This window comes from Aulonocara stuartgranti (genome assembly GCF_965226115.1).
Source record: "Aulonocara stuartgranti genome assembly, chromosome: 11".
NCBI classification, from domain to species: domain Eukaryota; kingdom Metazoa; phylum Chordata; class Actinopteri; order Cichliformes; family Cichlidae; genus Aulonocara; species Aulonocara stuartgranti.
The window spans coordinates 9,107,348-9,129,052 of NC_138947.1; the positions used below are offsets into that span (position 1 = coordinate 9,107,348).

Consider the following 21,705-nt stretch of genomic DNA (forward strand, 5'->3'; position numbering starts at 1 on the left):
ATGAAACAGGTCTGTGTCATGGCTATGTGCGGGCAGGCAGGAAAAAGGACCCAAAATGCAGACTCGTGGAGGTGGAATTTAAGCTAAAAAACCGACTGCTTTATTGCAGGCTTAAATTAGGAAATGGAACAGAACGATGAGGGCATGAAACTGAACTAAACTGGTCAGAATGAGGATACGATGTGACGACAAGCAGGAGCAGACACAGACATTGAATACAAGAGGAAAGCAGGGCAAAGGGAAAACACCTGGAAGACGCAGCTGACATCAACAGGACAGGGAGACACCAAACTAGAAACGCTAACGTAGGGCACAGACTGTCAAAGTAAAGCAGGAAACAAACTGGCACAGAACAAAAACAACACTAAACACTAAATCATAAAATAACAATACATAAAACACTTGGTCACCGACCCAGGACCGTGACTGTCTGATCCAAGGCATTCATACTGATGCCATTTTGCTTTCATTTGATTTACTTTAAATCATACATGAAAAAAATTAATTAATTTTGTATTTCTATACAGATCTTTACAGATTATGGCAAAATATGCTCTCTTTCAAGTCCCTGACAGTACTCTTGTGGACGCAAAGTTTCTGAATTGCAAAATATGTTTCATAACTACCTTATTTTCACATTGTCACATAACAACATCTCTTTCTAAGAATATTATTTAAGAATATATATGTATCAATTTTTTAAACTGTATTTTAACGTAAACATTTGGAGAAATACAACTTTAAGAAGGAGAAGCTGTTGATCACTTATCATTCACCGTAGATAACACTAAAACATGTGTTTTTAGTGGAGACACACTCTTTGACATCCACTTAAACCAAACAATCACAAAACCCCTTCGGGCTTCACAAATAGCAAAGCTATCTGTTTTAAGATTCACTTTAAGTAGTTTAAAGACGCTATATACCTCAAATGCTAAATTAAAACCTTGAATTAATTTATTGTGTAGAGTAAGAAGTTATACTTCGATCATGCACTGGGCTCATATTAGAAGAATAATGGAGCTTTGTGCCTCCTTCGCCCCTCTGTGTCGCACTGTGCAGTTTAAAGGCTTGTTGAAATCGGTGGCTAAAGGCGGAAAGGTCAGAGTTGACACTGTTTGCCAGTTCCATGCATTCACTTTCTTCCACTGGCTTCTGATGACTCCAGTGTGACTCCAGGAGAATTGAGGAGGAATAGATGGGCAGGAGTGAAAAACAGAGCAGGTAGCATATGCCTGATCATTCACCTCCACAGACAGAGTTGGCGGTGGGGGGTTGCCTGCAGAGTTGTAATATGACACCACTATTATAAAAAAATCATTTTAAAATTTGCATTTTCTTTATAAATCGATAACTTACTTACGTATAACATCAATGGATACAGCGTTTTGTGTGTAGGAAAAGCTTTTGTATTGTGGCATTTCAATCCTGAAGTAAAAAGGTCCAACATCAGTGCTCCGGACACTATCCAGTAGCATCGTGCAGTTCCGTGTTCTCAGTTTTCCCAGAAATTGAGTTCGTTTTTTGTACTCCACAGGCAGTTTCCGTTTTTGGATAGAGGTTGCCACAACCTTGTTCCCTTTCTTGCAGAATCCTAACCAGCTGTTTATGATCTTTTTGGAGCTAGGTCTGGGGTAATTATAGGTGCAGGGAATAACCACACTTTTGGCTTTTGGCTGACTGGACATCATGAATCACTAATAAAAAAGATAGCATTGAATTATACTATTATGTTGTGTTATGTAGAAGGTAGTGTGCGGTTCCACCACATTAAAGTTAGACACTCACCAAAAAACATCAGAAATGAAAGGCACAACTTTAGTTCCATCACTGATGAGGACCTGAAAATAAAATAGTTAAAAAGCATAAAAAAGCACTTGTTACATTTTGGTTAGTCTTTTTGCAAGCAAATGAACATTTCAGAGAACACTGAGACCCAGGAGTGCACAAAAGCTACAGTTTCATGAAAAATACCATGTGACAAATTACAAAGATGTGTATACAAACATGTGTTGTTTAAAAAAAGGCTCTCATGTGATGTTACTGCAGGCCTTTTTAAAACTAAAAGCTGCATAATGATGTAATGAACCGTTCATTTATAATGTTACCACATCTAAATGTGGTACTAGAAAAGATACATTTACCACATTTAAATCAGAGGAAGTAAGTGTTTCTTGTCCTAGCTTCCTTTGTTGTATGCATTGTGTTACATTTTTAAGTCAACATTCTACATAATATAACCCTCTCATAGAAGATGTAGAATGTTCTTTATTGTAAGTATTTTTCATTGATGGCCAATTAAGTATGTTTCTCTATCTCTGGACACAGTTTTCTTGTTAGTGTTTATAAAGTAAACGTGTAAATAATGAATGTAACTAACTTTTCTACATTTGAAGATAATATTGACCTGTACATTTCTTTAGTTTAGTGCATGAAAACAGCCTGTGCAATACTTTTTGTAAATAGTCAATGGTGCAATAGACCTCAATACTTGAAATGTGCAATTCACTTGTATTTTTATTTTTATTCCTATTTATTCTATTCATCCCCTTCGTATATTTTATTTATATTTGTCTCTGTATTTATATATGTGTGTGTGTGTGTGTGTGTATATATATATATATATATATATATATATATATATATATATATATATATATATATATATATATATATATATAATATTCTGTAACTGTAACTTCTGTCGGTGCTGTGCTTTTTGGAAATCGAATTTCCCAGAGGAACCCACCAGAGGGATTAATAAAGTTCTATCTTATCTTGTCTTATCTTATCTTAATCCCATCTATGATGATAAGCCAGTGCCAGTAATCAGGGCACTGATACAGCCAAGGTCGAGAACATTGAGTCGTCAGCACAATCTTGTCAGGCTCCTTGTATTTACTTTCAATGTCGGTTTACATGAAAATATCAGTGAATGGACTTGAATGGGTTTGTTTCAATGATGAGATCTTACTTCTGCTTGTGGCAAGATTACCTTGAATTATTTGAACATCAATCAGTGCTTCATTTTTAATGCCCCTTGAACTGGCTGAAAGTGGATACAAGGATACGTGTTGTTTGTCTTGAACTTGGTTTTGAGTCCAAGAACATCCAAACATTACATTTCGCTGCTAAATGCAATTAAATGTATGCAGCCAATAGTTTCAGTGATACTAAAATAATGTACACTCCGTCATGACTGTATATTCTTCAATTTATCTGAATAGTCAGTGCATGTAGATAACAGAGTTTTCACTACACTTCTTAAGTAATGCAACGTTCCAGGACTTCTGCCTCTCAGTAAGCATTGCCCATCAAAGTTAAAACAGAAAGCAAAAGGTATTAGCAGCAGTTACAGTTTCACTCAGTTTAAATTACAAATAGCCTCTACACATTTTCGCTAATTCTCTTTAAAACTGCAGTGCATCCATCTTTTTTAACCCTTTAAATAAGTTTCAGCAGACATGACACAGGATGTACCCAAAGTGAATGTAATTTTCACCCCTCACTTCTGTATTTTATTAACTAGTTTAGTTAAAATGGGTTCCAAAGTTCCAACGAAAAGAGAACTCCACTCAAGCGATATTGCCGCAAAGTTGCAAAACTGATGCTTGATTTCATTTCCTTAGTTACTTGGTGGTGTAACACTGGCAGGTTTATTTACCAAGGTCAAAGACACTGATGTAAAGCAAAAAAAAAAAAAAAAAAAAAAAGAACTGCATAAGATCAAGTATATTAATAAAGTTGCTGTTTTTATTTATTGCTACAGACTATTTGGCAAAGTTACTGTCATCAGTATTGGTTACAGTATTGTTATGCTCACCAGCATATATTGCCTGTATTAGGCAAACTGGGCAAGAACATTGCAATGGCAGATTTCTTAAAAAGAAAAAAACCCAAAGCATTTGACAAAAAAATGAAATCCTTCCTAATTTTCAATCCTAACAGGTTTTCATTCTCCAATTACACAATATGCCACAAGTAAGGCTAGGAGAAGACTTTTTCTGACAAAGGTAATGTTGTTAGGGTTGGAGAAAGATTATTGTTACTGTGTGTCTACTGTTCCCCATCTCTAACACTGACATCTCACTTATGATTTTATGCTATATCATTTTTACAAAAATTCATGTTTTGAAACAACATTCTTGTCTGACCATCTGAAGGTCTGCAATCACAAGTACGCAAAAAAGGAATTATCATTGTTTTGCAATGCTGTGCAGGCTTTTTTTTTTTTTTTTGGTCATTTAGAGTGTTTTCACACTTTCATCCTTCAGTTGAACCCACAGCGACTAGTCAGGGGTTTTTTGGGCATATGTGAACACTCTCAAAAAAGACAAAAAATATTAAGACCTGCATGAAATGTATAGAGGCACATAGTAATGCATACACATGAACATGTGTAGAAAGCATCGTACACTAATGACATGCAGCTGTCCTTCTAAGTTCTGTAATCCACATTTGCATATATATTGTCTGCACAGCTGCTGTTTGGAGCCAAGTGATTTGTTGGAGCCTGCAGAGACAAGAGGTTACATAAAAGTTGGCTTTAGTCATTTTTATCTTTGCTGTTAACTTCTGGGACAGTAAAACTTGTGTCAGTGTGGGCATTGTACCTTGACATTGATGTAAACAGGATCATCAATAGCTTTCCCTTCAGGCAGCTTCTTAGTTTGTCTGTCACAACTGACTTCTCTAAAAAGAACAAAAAAAGAAAGAGAGCAAGAAATTAAAAATGCCAGGTTGGGGAAAAGGTCATCAGAATTTTGTCACTGTGCAGCAAATAAATGCATAATTATATCCTGATGACACAAATGTATCAAATGGTACAACACCAAATTACAATAATTACTTTTGGATTCGTCACAATGACACATTCAATTAAAAATAAAAGAAATGTCAAGCTTCTTAGATGGGTACACATGTATGGTATACTTTTTCCATTAATGCAAACCTTTTGGGTGGGTTTGATAGTGCTCTGCTAAAGTTTGCATAGTATCCAGAGTCCTCCCTGGTGAGACTGCGTGACCTGGGACAATTATGATTACTGTTATTGCGGTTGTTTGTACATGATAACTAAAATTTAAACAAGGTTAACATTCGAAGCACTCTGGTATGTTTATGATAAATGAATATAATCTGCTTTGGATTATTTCTCTCTCGTACTGTACATATGCTTCACAGAAAGTTAAATTTCCACATTTAAATGTCTTTTGATTACATAAATGCTTTACATACCACACATTTGCCTGAAAAGTATCCAGATGATAAACTATGTACATCAAGTATATCAATCTGGGAAATAAAGCTCATTCAAGTTTGCTGCTTGTAGGCCACACATTCGGTTTACAAATGATGGAAAAGTTACCTCTTGTATTTTATAAAAATAAATATCCCAGCAACAAGAAGAATGATCACCACAAGAACTGCTGCAGGGATGGCTACAGACAGTATTGTTGCATGGCTCGTGTCGTTTTCATTTGCTTTTGCTGCAAAAAATAATACGTTCAGTAAAGAAAGCTGAAGTACAGAGGGTGACATACTCAACAAACTGTGTGAATATTAAACTTACTTATTGTTGTTTCAGTGGTTAAAAGGTCTTGAGTCGTATAGGAATCGGTACCTGTTGAAAAAATATTACACAGCATGATGGCAAATTTTTTTAAAAGGCTCTGTTCAATTTAAATATAAATAATGCAGAAATGAAGTTAATACCTGGCTTAGAAGCCCCCGTCTCTGTGGAGGAAACATGCAAGCTATTAATTTCATTTTTTTTGATAAATGCATAGTTTAAATTAAAAATTTAAAATAATTGATTTAAATTCTGACCATTTATGGAAAATGAGACACGGACAAGGTCCTTGATGAAACTGTATTTATCTTTCTGCACATCAATTCTTACATAGATCGCTTGCTCAATATCTGTGATGTCGGTGATCTGGAGAGAACAGTTGCCCTTGTTCGGGTCTCCGATGAGCTTAGTCTTTCCTCGGTACTTCTCAAGCACACAGTGATTATTTGGGTTAAAAACAAATGCATTCCTGTCTTTGTCCCCGTTACTGCAGTTACTTTGGTCTGATGTTACAGTTTTCCAAAAAACTGTAACATTATTAGTGGAGATTTCCTTTGGATAGCTAAAGTTGCATTGTATGGTAACGGTTGATCCAGGTTGTGCTGTGATCTTTCTTTCGACATTTATTTTCCATTTTGTATCTGCAAATAAAAACAAAGCAAGTCAGGAATTGCATTTATTTTTCAAAGGCTAATTTTAAAGCTATAATTTACATTGTAGAACAAATTGTTTATTACAAAAGCAAGGCCAGCATTAGAAAAGCACATTATATGACAGCTTCACCATCATTAGTGTATGAATCTGTGTAAATGGGTGAATGAGAAGCATATAAAGTGCTCCAAGTACCATATTTACTACATACTGAAAGTGCATTTCCAATTTAAATCATACACATGAGCTTATTATCTCACTCACCTTTTGAATTACAAGCCAGAATCAATACTGAAATGAAACCAATAAGGCCTGGCAGCTGCATCTAGCCAAAGCAAGACAGTCACAGGTTAGTAGACAAAATCCCGATTTAGTTTTACAGAATTCCCATCACATGTAGCCAACATACTGTACAGCAAATTGCCTATAGTCTACTATTTAGCACATAGTAAATACTCACTATGAGAGGAGGGAGGTGTAAGAAAATGATGTTCCTTTGTGCTTTCTCAGTATGTATTAGATCTCTGCACTGATGTGAAATGACATGGGTCTGTTTCCCGTTGCACTCTAATGATCACTTGAAAAAAAAAAAAAAAAAAAAGGAAGTTGGGAAAGAAAAGTGAACGCCGTCCCCACAATAACTATGTTCAACTTTCAAATTTTAAGCACATATACTGTATATCAGAAACACTCTCTTCCTTCTCTTATATCATTAAATTTTTACATATTAACCAAAGTGTAAAAGTCGCACTTTGCTGAACTCCTCCCTTTTTTTTTCTCTCTGATTAACATTTGTGAAAAACATAGCAGGTCAGTGTCACAACAGCAGAGAGGTGTTTGCAAAACTGTCACTTCTAACCCAACAGTGTAGTCTAGTGCATTTACAGTTGACCTTCCACTCTGTCAAAAATATTAAACCAGACTATAATTTCTATTAATTGAGGAGGATTGAGCTTTACACCTGACTATATGGCACGTGAACAAAGGATAGATGATATTATGTTATTGGAAAAAAAAAAAAGACTGAGTTGCAAGTTGGATTAGACCTGGTTTGTGTTTTTCCTTATCACACAGAAGAGATTCCGTGAATTTGTAATGTGATATTTTTGGTAACAAGAAGTAATTATAGCTAGACAAATATTTGTATTGATGTCAAAAATTGCACAGCGTAGAGGTCAAATCAAATATATGGACCCACCTACTCTGGTGACCCCTTGTGAATGAGTGGTAGTAGACTGCAGAGGCCTCGTCAGGCCAGGACTCTACAGTCTATTTACACCTACAGGCCAGTGGACACTGTTTCAGTGATGAGGATGTAACATCCTGGACAGGGTGGAACGCTGGTTTGAGCGAGGTACTCATAGCCATTAATCAGTGGTTGTTTATCAATGGTCATTAGAATTTCCATAATTATGTTGAAGGAACTGATCCCCCAGCCCATTGTTCCTTCAGTGGGCTGGTTTCAGTCATTATGCAAATATACTGTTTATAAGATTGGGGAAACCTGCAGTCAGCTAAGACTGAAGAAGTCACTTGCATGGGTGACGAAACATTTCTCCCACTGAAGACGCTACGTCCAGAGGAAAAGAATCAACTTTTGGAGAGAGTGGCAGCTTTCTTACCATAAGCTGGGTACTATTTGGTGTGTGGAGTGGCTGATTATGCACAAAATATATGTGGTAGCAACATTCACTGGCCACTTTATTAGGTTCACTTTGCTGATACTGAGTTGGACCTCCTTTTGCCTCCAGAGCTGCTTTAATTCTTTATGGTATAGATTCAGCAAGATGCTGGAAACATTCCTCAGAGATTTTGGTCCATGTTGACATGACAGCATCACGCAGTTGCTGCAGATTTGTCAGCTAGACATCCATGATGAGAATCTCCCAGCCGACCACCTCCCAAAAGTGCTCTATTAGATTGAGATCTGGTGACTGCAGGGGTCATTAAACATAACAATGACTTCATATGAATTAACTCGTTATGTTTAAGAAACCAGTTATGATTAGAGCTCTTTGACATAGTATGCTAACCTGCTGGTAGCAGTCAAGATGGATACACTGTGGTCACAGGGGGATAAAATGGTCTGCATCAATATTCAAGTTAGCTTTCAAATCTAAATAATCATAAATTGTTTTTTTTAATGTTATAAAATATTTCCCCCGCCATTTTGCTACTAGCAGCAGCCTGAACTACTTATACAAGACACGATGGATTCATGCTTTTATGTTGTTTTCTCCAAATTCTGACCAGACATTTTTAGAGTTTTCTATTGTAATGAAAAATTTGGTCTTCTGCTGCTGCAGTTCATGTGCTTGGGTGTCCAGAGATGCTCGTCTGTATCCCTTGGCTGTAAAGTGATTATTGGAGTTCCTTCTTATCACTTCAAAGAAATAGCTGATATGAACTGCTACTCACTGGATATTTTCTTCTTTTTTTTTTTACCCAGGCCATTCTCTGCAAACCTTAGAGATGGTTATGCGTGAAAGCACCAGTGGTCAACGGTTTGGGAAATACTCAGATCAGCCAGTTAGCGAAATCCCTCTTCTGGGGGACATTTGCTAAATACAACCACTAGATGGAGCAAGATATACGCACAAGTCCACTGTGAACTTTAGCACATGGGTTTTGACTCCACCTGGAATGTGGGGCAAATTGGGATCTTAAAGGTGCAGTCATATGACTCCCAGATGGCTGAATGAGAGTTGTGCTCGCTGGATATGCTTTCCTGAAAGTCATTCCGACGGGTTTAGCAAAGTTAAAACGACTCGACCACGCTGCTGGAAATGAGTCTTGAATGCTTTCAGTTGTAGCTCACGGAGGGAGACGAGCTGTGTTGTTTAGGAAGCGGTGGGCCATAGGAGGATGATTATGTTGCCTGTTATGTGGATGCAGCGCGAATGACAAACTTCACCCCTGCGTCATTTAAAACCGCAGCCACACATGGAAGATCTAAACACAGGAAATCCAAGGCAGACCGCAGGGGAACGGTTGACAGCCAGCAGCCCCCAGCTGGATGGAGGCTCTCAGAGGACAGTAGCAGCGATCTGCTCTCCTGCTCTGGCTGTAGCGCGCCTCACTTTACCCAGAGTCATGGACGCCGAGGGGAGGGTCGACGAGTCAAGACTGAGGATGCATATCTTCAAAAACGGTTTCTAAAACGCACAACTTACTTGCAAGTAGTTTTTAATGTAAACTTGATTCGTGCAGTTTTGCAGGAGACATGAAGTAAGACTGCTTGTCCGCACTTCCGTTTTAATACTTTAGTGAGTACGGAAGGCCAAGCAGAAATCTTAAAATATCTAATTATCCACGTTTAGAAAAGCAAACTCTTTTCTCATCTAGTTCATTATAAGTTTGAGAGATAATTGCGTTTTTCTGTATTGATACACTATAACAGGACAGGGGCTGGCAATCAGCGCAGTCCATGAAGCAGCTGGATTTAAAGCTGTAGTTTCTCACACCGACTGTTGCTGAGGCCTCAGGTTGTTGTGAACAAACCTGAATGCACCGCACCTGCTGATAAAAGGCGTGACTGCATTCGCTCAATGTGTGTTTTTAGAGAAATTTAATTTGACTCTTTGGAAAAATAAAAATGGGCTATAGTGTTTTGACAAAATATACATGTGTCCATTTTAGCACCGTTTTGGTGTACGGTAAAAATTAACATGATTTTTTTTTTTTTTTTTAAATGGGTTTTCATTCTTAAGATTAAATCAGGTGACGCTTTGCCTCTGGGGAAAAGCACAACCAGACGCTTCTGTAAAGTCCAACATTTCACTGTTCACCAGACCGCCTGGAGCAAAGAAGTCCAGCGTGACTACTGTGATAAAGCGGCTCCATTTATAGGGTTGGTAGGATTTCTAGGAGTGAGATCACATGAGTGTCAATGGCTCCATAAACATATGCTGTGAACTAGAAGAAGCAAAAACGGACAGAATACGTCTGTGTTCTAGCTGTATTTTTAGTGTCTTAAATACAAGAAGACTGTCATCTCATGCCAGAACTTATCAGCACTTCAGCAATCCTGCTGAATCTGTCCTCTTTGTGGAGGATGTTGAACTCCACCAGAGACTAAGACGTTACAAATGGCCTCTTAAATATTTGTCTCAGCAGGCTCAAGCTCACTAAAATATGTATTTGCAGTCTTGTTGCTTTGATTTACATCTAAAATTTGTTCCTTTCAGGTTTGATCTTCCCATGCTCTCTTTCAGACCAGTGGTGACTGGTTTAACTAAATGTTAGGAGGTCACGTAATGTTTTATCTTCAAGCACAATTGTCCACTGACAATGATTGAAAGGTCTGCACTCTCTGTCCAGGTGGGGTGTGTCCATCTGAGCGTGGTCTCGCGTGGCGGTTTTTGTTTGGGATGTACCCGTGTGGTTCAACAGCTTTAGAGCGCTCGTTGCTGCAGGACCAGTTGGCCGTACGTTATCAGGTGATGAAGAGAAAATGGCAGCACTTCCTCCCCTCAGCCATGCGAATGCGCCTCAGTGGTACTGATGGTAAGTTGTACGGCTGTCAGTTAAAAGCCACGTACAGTAGATTCCTTCTTTTTCCAATTTTTTTTTCTATTGTTGTTTGTTTTTAACTGCCGTGATTTCTCACTCTTTTCCCTAAATATCTTATATGTGATCAAGCTGAGTTGCTGGCAGCCGTCAGGTACTTTGACCAGAGACAGGCACAGACCCAGCAACAGTCTCAGGACAGGTCAGAGGCGGTCAGAGTTAGAATGGCTTTTTTGGAGCTTCAGGCACAGGTCAGTTCAACTAAACATCTGTGAGTATTATTGTGACCTGTCTGATGTCTGGCTTTTTGCTTCTTTTACGCATACTTGTCTCTACTCACTATTGTTCTGCATTGTTTTTTGTTAAGTTATATTTAAAATGTTCCCTTTGGTTTTTCTTTGTAGAACATAAGAACAGTTTAAAGTGAGGGAAATAAAATAAATGCAGTATATTTATTCAAATGAAACAACAGGATCTAAATTTGTTAAAGGGTTTGCCATTTACCTACTACCTCTTTGTACTAACTTTTCCTATAAACAGATATTGTTTGAGCGGGTCACATTTGACCGTGAGGAGCTGCAGGAAGCCATTCGAATCATTGATAAAGATGTGCCCCGAACCAACAGAGACCTGAGCTATTACCAGTAAGTGATTATCAGTTATGGTATTTTTTTTTAACTAACTTTGATAATTTTTTAAAGAGGTCTGCATACACTTATTTTGTTTGTCTGTCACTACTGATCAAGCACCACATAAATTTACCACATAAACCTTTCACAATAAAGCTCAAGATCCTGTTGAAATTTTTCAAAATAAGCTGAAATGATGGGAAAATACATTATTCGCAAATATTAAATTTCAGAATATGCATCAAAAAAATTACCTCAAATAAAAACGTGAAGTAACTATAAATGGCGCTTACAGTCAACACGTGGATGCAGGCACAGAAAATACCAGCATGGCCAGTGAAGATGAGGCAGAACCAAGTAGCTCCAAACAGAAGGACCGGTCAAAACAAATTGAGGACCTTATTCCTAAACTAGGGGCTACCTCTGTAGCATGGAAATGGTTTGGGTATAAAAAGTCTGACACAGACCAGAAAACTGTACTATGCAAATTATGCCGCAAATGGGTCCTAACCACAGACTCAAACATGACAAACTTCTACCACCTACGCAAGAATCACGTGAAAGAGTATGGAGAGAGTTTACAGATGAATAGCCAAAAAGAGCCATCATGTGCTAAAAAATAAACTTTACAGAGGGGGTCTGTCACATTATCCATGTTGGGGAGGCTGCAAAGCATAAAGAATGCGGTTAAATGTCCCCTGGAGCACCTTGGAAATAGTTTTGAGCAGTGATAAGGCATCATGGCAATTGTTGTTCACACTTCTGATCATCTGATTATCTCAGCAGTTTGAAGCAGCTAAACATTCCCTTAAGAATGTTCTTCTGATACAATACCATGTCACAATTAACACAGAATAACTTCAACCCCCCCCAAACATTACAGTCCTGTTTAACTTACAGGGAGTGCAGAATTATTAGGCAAGTTGTATTTTTGAGGAATAATTTTATTATTGAACAACAACCATGTTTTCAATGAACCCAAAAAACTCATTAATATCAAAGCTGAATGTTTTTGGAAGTAGTTTTTAGTTTGTTTTTCGTTTTAGCTATTTTAGGGGGATATCTGTGTGTGCAGGTGACTATTACTGTGCATAATTATTAGGCAACTTAACAAAAAACAAATATATACCCATTTCAATTATTTATTTTTACCAGTGACACCAATATAACATCTCCACATTCACAAATATACATTTCTGACATTCAAAAACAAAACAAAAACAAATCAGCGACCAATATAGCCACCTTTCTTTGCAAGGACACTCAAAAGCCTGCCATCCATGGATTCTGTCAGTGTTTTGATCTGTTCACCATCAACATTGCGTGCAGCAGCAACCACAGCCTCCCACACACTGTTCAGAGAGGTGTACTGTTTTCCCTCCTTGTAAATCTCACATTTGATGAGGGTTCAGATCGGGTGAACAAGGTGGCCATGTCATTAGTTTTTCTTCTTTTATACCCTTTCTTGCCAGCCACGCTGTGGAGTACTTGGACGCGTGTGATGGAGCATTGTCCTGCATGAAAATCATGTTTTTCTTGAAGGATGCAGACTTCTTCCTGTACCAGTGCTTGAAGAAGGTGTCTTCCAGGAACTGGCAGTAGGACTGGGAGTTGAGCTTGACTCCATCCTCAACCCGAAAAGGCCCCACAAGCTCATCTTTGATGATACCAGCCCAAATCAGTACTCCACCTTCACCTTGCTGGCGTCTGAGTCGGACTGGAGCTCTCAATCCAGCCACGGGCCCATCCATCTGGCCCATCAAGGCTCACTCTCATTTCATCAGTCCATAAAACCTTAGAAAAACCAGTCTTGAGATATTTCTTGGCCCAGTCTTGACATTTCAGCTTGTGTGTCTTGTTCAGTGGTGGTCGTCTTTCAGCCTTTCTTACCTTGGCCATGTCTCTGAGTATTGCACACCTTGTGCTTTTGGGCACTCCAGTGATGTTGCAGCTCTGAAATATGGCCAAACTGGTGGCAAGTGGCATCTTGGCAGCTGCACGCTTGACTTTTCTCAGTTCATGGGCAGTTATTTTGCGCCTTAGTTTTTCCACACGCTTCTTGTGACCCTGTTGACTATTTTGAATGAAACGCTTGATTGTTCGATGATCACGCTTCAGAAGCTTTGCAATTTTGAGACTGCTGCATCCCTCTGCAAGATATCTCACTATTTTTGACTTTTCTGAGCCTGTCAAGTCCTTCTTTTGACCCATTTTGCCAAAGGAAAGGACGTTGCCTAATAATTATGCACACCTGATATAGGGTGTTGATGTCATTAGACCACACCCCTTCTCATTACAGAGTTGCACATCACCTAATATGCTTAATTGGTAGTAGGCTTTCGAGCCTATACAGCTTGGAGTAAGACAACATGCATGAAGAGGATGATGTGGACAAAATACTCATTTGCCTAATAATTCTGCACTCCCTGTATTTCTCTGTGCGTGTGTGTGTTTCAAATAGAGATGGCACGATACCACTTTTTTATGTCCGATACCGATATCATAAATTTGGATATCTGCCGATACCGATATGAATCCGATATAGTGTTTTTTTTCATCAACAAAACTGTTTTTTTAAATATCTTTCTGCATTTTGTATAAGTTCATACTCAAGTTTAAAACAACAACAACACTAAAGCTATTCTGTTATACCTGTATGCAAAAAAAAATATATTTCATAGTTCAGCAATACTGATCAATCTAATAAACTTAAACCTACACCATCCTCCCTATTCTGGTATTTTAAAGAGTACTTAGCGTAAATATTAAGCAACCTAACTAATATGGTAACAACTCCCAGCAACAACAAAAATAAATAAATAAAAAATAGGGAACCACCCCTCACGCTCCACCTCATGATGCTTAATCGACGTAATCAACTTTAATTTGATGCAGTGTGAAAAAAAAAAAAAAATGCACAGAAATCAATTATTTTTCAAGAAATATTAAATAGATTCAACATCTTTCTTCAACAAAATTGCAGACTGCACAGATGGTACCTTTCCAAAGGAAAAAGTACTATAGCTTACTAGGGTATATATATATTAGACTTAATAGTTACTATATACAGTAATTGACTTCTATTCATTTTACATCAAATTAAAACTTTGGGTGTAAGATTCGGATAATTATTTATTAAAAGCTAGACATTTTAAATGAGAATAAGAAAGAAAAGTATGTCTTTGTGCCCCCTTTTCCCTGTTAATGCCCTATCGGCCCCCTTGGCTAAACTTTGCTAGATCCGCCCCTGCACAGTTACCAGCGTCAGCTACGTAGAAAAAGATCCTCGAGTAGAAAGTAATATTAAATACATTCTAACAACAGCTGATCAAGCTTAAACGTGCTGCTGTTGTTCAGCCGCTGGTTTCCTCTTTCTGGTGCAAAGTGGGCCAAAAACAAACCAGAGAGACGGACTCACTCGCGACAGAAAAGCCGATCAGCTGATCATTAAGCAGTTTCATGATTGAAGTAGCAGCAGGAGAGGCAGTCGCTTGTTAAGCTTAAGGCAGGAATGCTTTACATACATTCAGAGATGGACTTACACACTTGCTTTACTTCTCTCGGGGATAACTTTGTCGGAGATGACATGCCGGGTTGCTAGCGAAGCTCCAAATGCTATCCAGACCACCGACAGGTCCCGCATGCCACAGCCGCTCTATCACGTGATGCATACTGCTCCGACGTGCTAACGTTCTGAGGTGAGTTACGGCGTGTTGCAAGTTTTGTGAGGTGCTTTCGTGATATTTAATGGATCGGATTACATTTTTTATTTTTCTCCGATATCCGATCCAGTAATTTAGATCAGTATCGGACCGATACCGATACGTAATATCGGATCGGTCCATCTCTAGTTTCAAACAAGGGTTTTACTAACACTGAGTCATCAGTGTAATGTCAGAGACACCCACTGCTGGGCGTCACATATTTATTTTGAGTTCAGAATCTGTAAGTCTGTGGTCTCCATCTTTTTAACACTGATACGGCATTGAGACAGCTATCAGGTAGTCCACACCTGCACTGAAATTTATTGAGATTTCAATATTACATAGATTTGTTGCTTATTACTGTACCAATTGCTGTTTAAATGAAATAAAACTGTATAAAGCTTTTGAATTAGAGGCCTTTCATTGCCATTATACAGCAAGCTGCTGTCAAAATGGAACACAAAACTGTCAGTTACCCAAAAGTGACCCATTATTAGGTTGAAAAATAACAGCTGTGCATCAACAGGTGTTCAAGCATAAGTAGTATAACATATGATGTAAATATAGATAAAATCTGCGCATGTAGGCCAACACAAATGGGGTATATAGGTCAACACACATACTAATTCCCCTTTATAAAAGTCATAAAAAAACACTTTCTTTTAAAGTAAAACACTTTTTAATTTCAGCATGATATGAAGACAGACTGAAAATGTAAAAGTGAGGTCGGAGGTAAAATGTGACATGATATTTGTATGCAAGCTATAACTTGATATTTAGAATTCCCATATATCATTAGTTATATGCCTATTTATGTTGGCAATACAAACAATGGCATTAAGAAAAACTGTTTTAAATAACTCTATACAGCATTATTATCATCACGCTGACCTTCAAATCAGTCTGACTTTGAAGGAGAGGTAAGAGTTTAAATCTAACATATTTTGAATCTTTATATGGTAAATTATTTATTTTGACAATACAAAACATGCTTGTAAGAAGTCCTTTTGAGTAATTATGCTTACCATCAGAATGACAATAACTGAGGTCATGATCATGAGGTAATGTGGTTATGGTACAGAGTTATATAGTTGTACATTTGAGAGTTGTAGAGATAAGTATTTTGTAATTTCACAGTGACTTAACAAATATCAATACAATATTACACAGAGTATAGATAAATATAATATACAGAGTATTCTAAAAATTTAAGATACCACTCATTGTGGTACTGTACAGGAGAGAACTTAATGCACCAAGAAGAATACTCTTAATAAAAGAGGATGTGGTAGTGGTGGTAGAGAGGGGAGTCAGTGCAAAGTTTACCGTTGTACTGGTGTTTGAGAAGAAACAGTTTCTTTTTGGTCCCCCTTGATCTACAAGTTGCTGTAGCTGATGCCAGAGGTGAGCAAGTTGAATCAGTCAGAACAAGGATGTGATGGATCCTCTAAAATATAACCCAATTTCCAACCTTCCTTTTATCTAAAAATAAAAAAATCTTACAAAGTAGTGGAACAGATCATCTGCAGAGAATGGTTTATTTGAGGAGTTTCATTCAGGTTTCGGAGCTCATTACAGTACAAAAACAGCTTTAGTGAGGGTTACAAATCATATTCTTATGGCCTCTGACAGTGGACTCATACATCTGCTTGTCCTGCTAGAGTGGGGAACTCCAGTGTACTGAAGGTTTTAGATGTGTCCTTGAGCCAACACAGCTGATTTAAATGGCCAAAACACCTCCTCAACATGTCTTGAAGTCTCCAGAGGCCTTGTAATGAATTAATCTTTATTCATCTAAAACCTGCAGGACAGGCCCCCTCATCAGGGGGAATTGTTAGATTATAATATTATTTTATGCCATGTTATACCCCTAATTAAAGATTGTGAATTATTATGTAGTTTTAGTTTGCATTATTCTCCTGAATTAGAAGAAGCTGATAACTATTGCATTAGTTAAACTGATTTGCATTACATTAAACTGCTGACTTGTTGTGAATGAATGATATTGTTTTATGATGCATTATACTGCTGAGTTATAAGAAATCTAATTTGTCTGAGTAGAAGAGAACAGAGTGTGCTGGAGTTTTCTGCCCCATTTCAGCAGGAGCAGATAAACAGGGAGCCAAGGTCGTAGCTCAGGCGCTGTGTGAGAGAAAGCATGTGAATGTTTAGGCTTTGTATGATAAGGTGGAGGCACCAGAGGCTATAAAAGTTTGAGCAATGCTCCACCATTTTGAGATTTTGAGGCTGTCTGCATCAGTGTCCATCTCCCACGTGTGTGATCATTAAATCATCGTTTGACTCAACCCGACCGGACCAGTGTTGTTATTGTGGTTTTTCTCTTGTCTCCATCCCCAATATTTTGAACCTTAACATTTTGTTAAGGTTCAGAAATATTGGGGATGGACACCAGAGGAAAAACCCACAATAACAACACTGGTCCGGTCGGGTTGAGTCAAACGATGATTTAATGATCACACACACGTGGGAGATGAACACTGTATGCAGACAGTCTCAGATCTCATCTCAAAAAACACATCACCATAGTTTTATGAAATCAGGGTATTAGAACGCCCCCTCATGCGTAGTGACAGGTGTAATACAATCAATGTTGACAATTTTATTTAACACAAAGAATAACATTGTCTCCTTCCCGAGGGCAGACGCTGACTGCCCCCGTCTCCTGGAACCGTCTGTACCCTGCTAAGACACAACATGGCAGCTACAAGGACTCTTTCATTTGTTAAGACCATCAGTGTGTATTGCTCTAAATCAAGTATATAATATTAAATGAATATTGCTGGATCAGCTACTTCTACTTAAAACATATTAAAACATGACTAAGCACAAAATCACCAAGAATAACATCTTATAAGTGCTGTGTAAGCGCGTGCGGCCTTCCAAGCTCAAAGCCTTTACCCTCCATAGATCAGCCAGACTCGCGCTGGCTGTAGCTTTTAACCTTTAATTACCTTGAGCACAACTCTAGAATAAGCAACAAACTGCAATGTGTATGGAATGATCATGGTTACATCTGCAATGGAAAATCATGTTATTATTCTGGTACCTGTAAAAAAAGATCAAACTAAAGTTATCACCATCACTGTAATGCAAAGAATAATGTAAGATCAAAAACTTCAATTTATGCTTAATGCAAAGCTGGTTATATACTTCTAATGAACTAATAATGGCATATTAAAATATCAAATGATAATGAGAAAAACATCCCCTCCTTATTCTACACTTCCCACAGTCACCAAAGTGCTTGCTCATAGGGGTGTTTTTCGGTCTATGATGGTAGGGTCTTTACATTACAATATAAAGCACCTTGGCAGCTATTGTTGTGATTTGGTGCTATATAAATAGAATTGAATTGAAAATATTTTACACACTGTTGAGGCAGCAGGAAGTGAACACGTCAAATGGGGCAGAGAGGACCTGGTGATCTTCTGAGCTGTATTAATTGATGTGCTGTAGCCTCCTCTCTGCTTCAGTGCAGCTCCTGTATCTCACCATGAGACAACATTTAGACACATGACACAATGGTCAGTGAATAATCATTTGTTCACTGATTGGAAAAATGTGTCATGTATCGGCATCATGTTAGAGATGATGATGTGTAGATTCTTCAGTCTAAACTAAATTTCAGATTCTAAATTTGGACTAACTGCGGCTTAAAATGAGTTTTTGAATCGAGGTTACAGATATCTGAGGGAGCGGTGGTAAGCTCCAAGACCAGTGTGACACTGAACTGGAAAAGTGGGTGGGAAGTAGGAGAAAAGGAAATATTCTGAAGGCCTTTCATTAATAAGATATTTATGTTCACACTTTTAAATACAGCCAATAAATGCTGTTAACCAACAGATGATTTTAAAAAATTTAGTTGTACATTTTTAATGCATTTTGACAAAATTTTTTCCTCTTTTCTATGTAAATGACCCAAATCAGTGTTACTGGGTATGAATAGCATTTAATGTTCATAATTAAACTGCCTTTTTTGCAGTTTCTGTCACCTGCATTTTGTTCTTGACGAGCTTAATCATTTTAAACATTTGAATTTTGGGTAGGAATCCAGCTTGCTCTATTAAGGAAAAGTGAAGTTGGGTAAATGATGACTAAGTGGACAACACTGAATAAAAACCCCTCGCTTCGTTTTCTTTCTTAGAAACTTAAAATTATTTAACTGACTTTCAATTGAAGACTTAGTAGTTAAATGTCACATCTGACAATCTCTCCATGAGTGAAGGTTTAATTTGGGGCATAAAGCATCACCAGTGTTACGCATCAAAACAAGTTTTGGCAGCTGTGTTGAACTAATTCTGCTTATTTATAACATACTAATATTGTTTGTGTCTGTGGATGTTTGCAGGAATGAAGGCTTAGGCAATCTGTTGGTTCTGCGAGAAATTCTTATCACTTATGCTGCTTTTCATCCAGGTAAACGACCCTGTGTCAGGTTTGCTGACTCGGTCTGGATCAGATGGATTTAAAGGTTGTTTGTTGAGCTATAAAAAAGAGGCTAACTGTTTATGCATTGCTCCCTTTGCTGTAAATCCAGAGGTCAGTTATGCCCAGGGGATGAATGACCTGTGCAGCCGATTCCTGGAGGTCCTCGACTGTGAGGTTGACACTTTCTGGAGTTTTTCGTGCTACATGGAGAAATTCTCCAAGGACTTCAGGGCCGATGGTCTACACAGGAAAATGGGTAGCGATAACAAAACAGATATTTAAAAAAAATACTTTGACACCAAATAGTGTTTTGTTTATGTCTGCCACACCCACTGTTGTCATGGTGTAAGATCTGTAAATTAAACTTTCCTTTTCTGTTTCAGATAATAAATTTCATTCAGCTTCTGCACCGTTGTGCTCATATGCACCCTTATTTTAATAGTTCAGTCAAGCACTGCCTGCTTTTTTCTTTTTATCCAAAGAGTAATATGTTACTTTATGACCCCTAGTGGTCAAACAAAGACACTAACTTTATTTCCAGGGTAGAAATTTGATGGTAGGTCGGATATGCAGAACAAAATCATATTAGCCCAAAATCCAATTAAAATAGAATTAAGTCTCTATAAAAACAAAAAAATGTTTTGTATAAATTAGTTTAGTTAAAGTATAAAAGTTTTGTTTAACATCTAGAGTTGGAGGCAGCTCTGCTGAAGGAACTGGACCCTCCGCTTTATGCTCATCTGATGAAAGGCAACATGGAGAGGTTTACGTTTTGTCACAGGTAGATCTGCAAGGCTTTGTTTTTCTGTGCTCTATTTTATTTATTTATTTTGAGTTTTCAAATGCAGTTTTGCAAGGTTTTTTTGTTTTGTTTTGTTTCCCCCCCACACAAACGTCTTATTTACATGTAAGCACATGTTGCCCCTCCTTTAAGGTGGCTGCTGCTTGGTTTCCAGAGGGAGTTTGAACACAGCGAAGCACTACGCTTGTTCGAGATCCTGAGCTGTGACCACCTGGAGCTCATCTCACAGCAAGTCGACCGAGCTCGTTACCAGGAAAGAGTTGCTCAGAAATTCAGCACAGGTAAAGCCCGGAAACACAAAAGAAAAAGTAGAAAAACCCCCACAAAAAACACAAACCTCTTTGCTACTTCTTATTATGCCCTTGCCTTGTGATATTGCCAGAAGACGGTTCAGAGTCAGAGCTGCAGGCGATCAACACTGACTTCACCTTTGAGCTCTTCATCTGTGCAGCCATCCTTTTAGAGCACAGAGAGTCTCTGTTGCAGTGCCCAGATGACTTTCAGCTCCTCCACTATACTAACGGGTTTGTTTTTGTGCTGCATCACACGGCTCATCACAAATAAGATGTGCATGTGTTAGTTAATGTGTGTGTGTGTGCTTTGTGCAGCCTTCAGGGGACACTGGACCTGAACAGTATACTGAAGAAAGCCGAGCATCATTTCTACAACTACTGCAAGCGCTGTGCTTGGGATTTTACGAATGGTCGCTGCAGGCCTGATCGGAGCAAACACGAGGACTTTTTTTATCATCTCCGTAGTTTATTTGTTTTAAAATGATTTTATTTTTTTTTTTAATGATCTCACAGGTTGTAATCTGTAGCTGACAGTTAATCCCTACATGCACTTTTTGATGCCACTTACTTTTTTGTCTGAGGGAAACACTAATGTACTGCTGGTTGCTGCTCACTTTAAATTTGCTCACTCATCACTATGAGTACGTGCACACTATTTATTGTCTTATAGTTGACCAACACTGGGTGCAAGTTGTTGTGCGGTGATTTTTTATTTTATTTTATTTTTTTATGCAAGGTCTAATCTTTTATTACTTCACAGTAGGAGCTTTGTTTTATTTTTTTTTCCAGGTTGTTAGCAGTTTATAAATAGGCCCGGTCTCTTCGCTGGCAGTTATATTTAATGGTAGATGACACGTGTCAGAGGGGCCTACAGTATGTGTACCACAAAGTGTCCAAGAAACCACATTGCATAACTGTCCTAAATAGAGAATGACAAACATGCACACTACACTATGAATGTTTAAAAAAATGTACCTCAGTAAAAGTGTTGAAGATTTTTATTCTGCTGGTGAATAAGCCTGTTTCATTTACATTTTTGAATTTTTTTAAATAAAAGATGACCTTGTGTTTTGAAAGACCCTGTTTTACTATGTGAATT

The 21,705-nt window shown here is 38.0% G+C and overlaps 3 protein-coding genes across 7 annotated transcripts in view; 2 read left to right on the top strand and 1 right to left on the bottom strand.

The window, feature by feature from the left end:
• Positions 1–21,705, top strand: part of LOC309717060 (uncharacterized protein) — a gene marked incomplete at its 5' end in the record, with an annotated part of 99,972 nt that overhangs the window by 3,706 nt on the left and 74,561 nt on the right. The window lies entirely within an intron of this gene.
• Positions 3,732–15,143, bottom strand: LOC309717065 (uncharacterized protein). Of its 3 annotated transcripts, none has more exons than XM_082551322.1 (10): positions 14,901–15,143; positions 6,681–6,797; positions 6,485–6,545; positions 5,827–6,210; positions 5,713–5,733; positions 5,570–5,620; positions 5,366–5,486; positions 4,952–5,026; positions 4,614–4,692; positions 3,732–4,513 (listed from the first exon to the last, which is right to left on the bottom strand). In XM_082551322.1, the coding sequence occupies exons 3-10, from the start codon at positions 6,543–6,545 to the stop codon at positions 4,439–4,441; spliced, it is 867 nt and encodes a 288-aa protein (XP_082407448.1). In that variant the 5' UTR covers positions 6,681–6,797; positions 14,901–15,143; the 3' UTR covers positions 3,732–4,438. The 3 variants fall into 3 exon arrangements, with proteins under 3 accessions (XP_082407448.1, XP_082407447.1, XP_082407446.1); XM_082551321.1 differs by lacking the exon at positions 14,901–15,143 and adding an exon at positions 11,652–12,354; XM_082551320.1 differs by lacking the exon at positions 14,901–15,143 and adding an exon at positions 11,613–12,354.
• LOC309717059 (TBC1 domain family member 15) lies at positions 8,837–21,684 on the top strand. 3 transcript variants are annotated; one of them, XM_082551305.1, is made up of 10 exons: positions 8,837–9,371; positions 10,541–10,726; positions 10,862–10,980; positions 11,270–11,373; positions 19,432–19,499; positions 19,621–19,767; positions 20,202–20,292; positions 20,446–20,594; positions 20,696–20,837; positions 20,922–21,684. In XM_082551305.1, exons 1-10 carry the CDS (start codon positions 9,164–9,166, stop codon positions 21,088–21,090), a joined length of 1,383 nt encoding a protein of 460 aa, XP_082407431.1. In that variant the 5' UTR covers positions 8,837–9,163; the 3' UTR covers positions 21,091–21,684. The 3 variants fall into 3 exon arrangements, with proteins under 3 accessions (XP_082407431.1, XP_082407432.1, XP_082407433.1); XM_082551306.1 differs by having other exon boundaries at positions 20,699–20,837; XM_082551307.1 differs by lacking the exon at positions 8,837–9,371 and adding an exon at positions 9,457–10,070.

Excerpts from the sequence above, each read along its gene's own strand:
- LOC309717065 (XM_082551322.1), bottom strand. The coding sequence starts at position 6,545 with ATGCAGCTGCCAGGCCTTATTGGTTTCATTTCAGTATTGATTCTGGCT. Across the intron at positions 5,734-5,826 it reads TGTCTCATTTTCCATAAATG|AGACGGGGGCTTCTAAGCCA; the intron begins GTCAGAATTTAA and ends TTTCCTCCACAG. Across the intron at positions 5,621-5,712 it reads GACGGGGGCTTCTAAGCCAG|GTACCGATTCCTATACGACT; the intron begins GTATTAACTTCA and ends TTTTTTCAACAG.
- LOC309717059 (XM_082551305.1), top strand. The coding sequence starts at position 9,164 with ATGGAAGATCTAAACACAGGAAATCCAAGGCAGACCGCAGGGGAACGG. Across the intron at positions 9,372-10,540 it reads GATGCATATCTTCAAAAACG|GTGGGGTGTGTCCATCTGAG; the intron begins GTTTCTAAAACG and ends CTCTCTGTCCAG. Across the intron at positions 20,838-20,921 it reads CTCCTCCACTATACTAACGG|CCTTCAGGGGACACTGGACC; the intron begins GTTTGTTTTTGT and ends TGCTTTGTGCAG.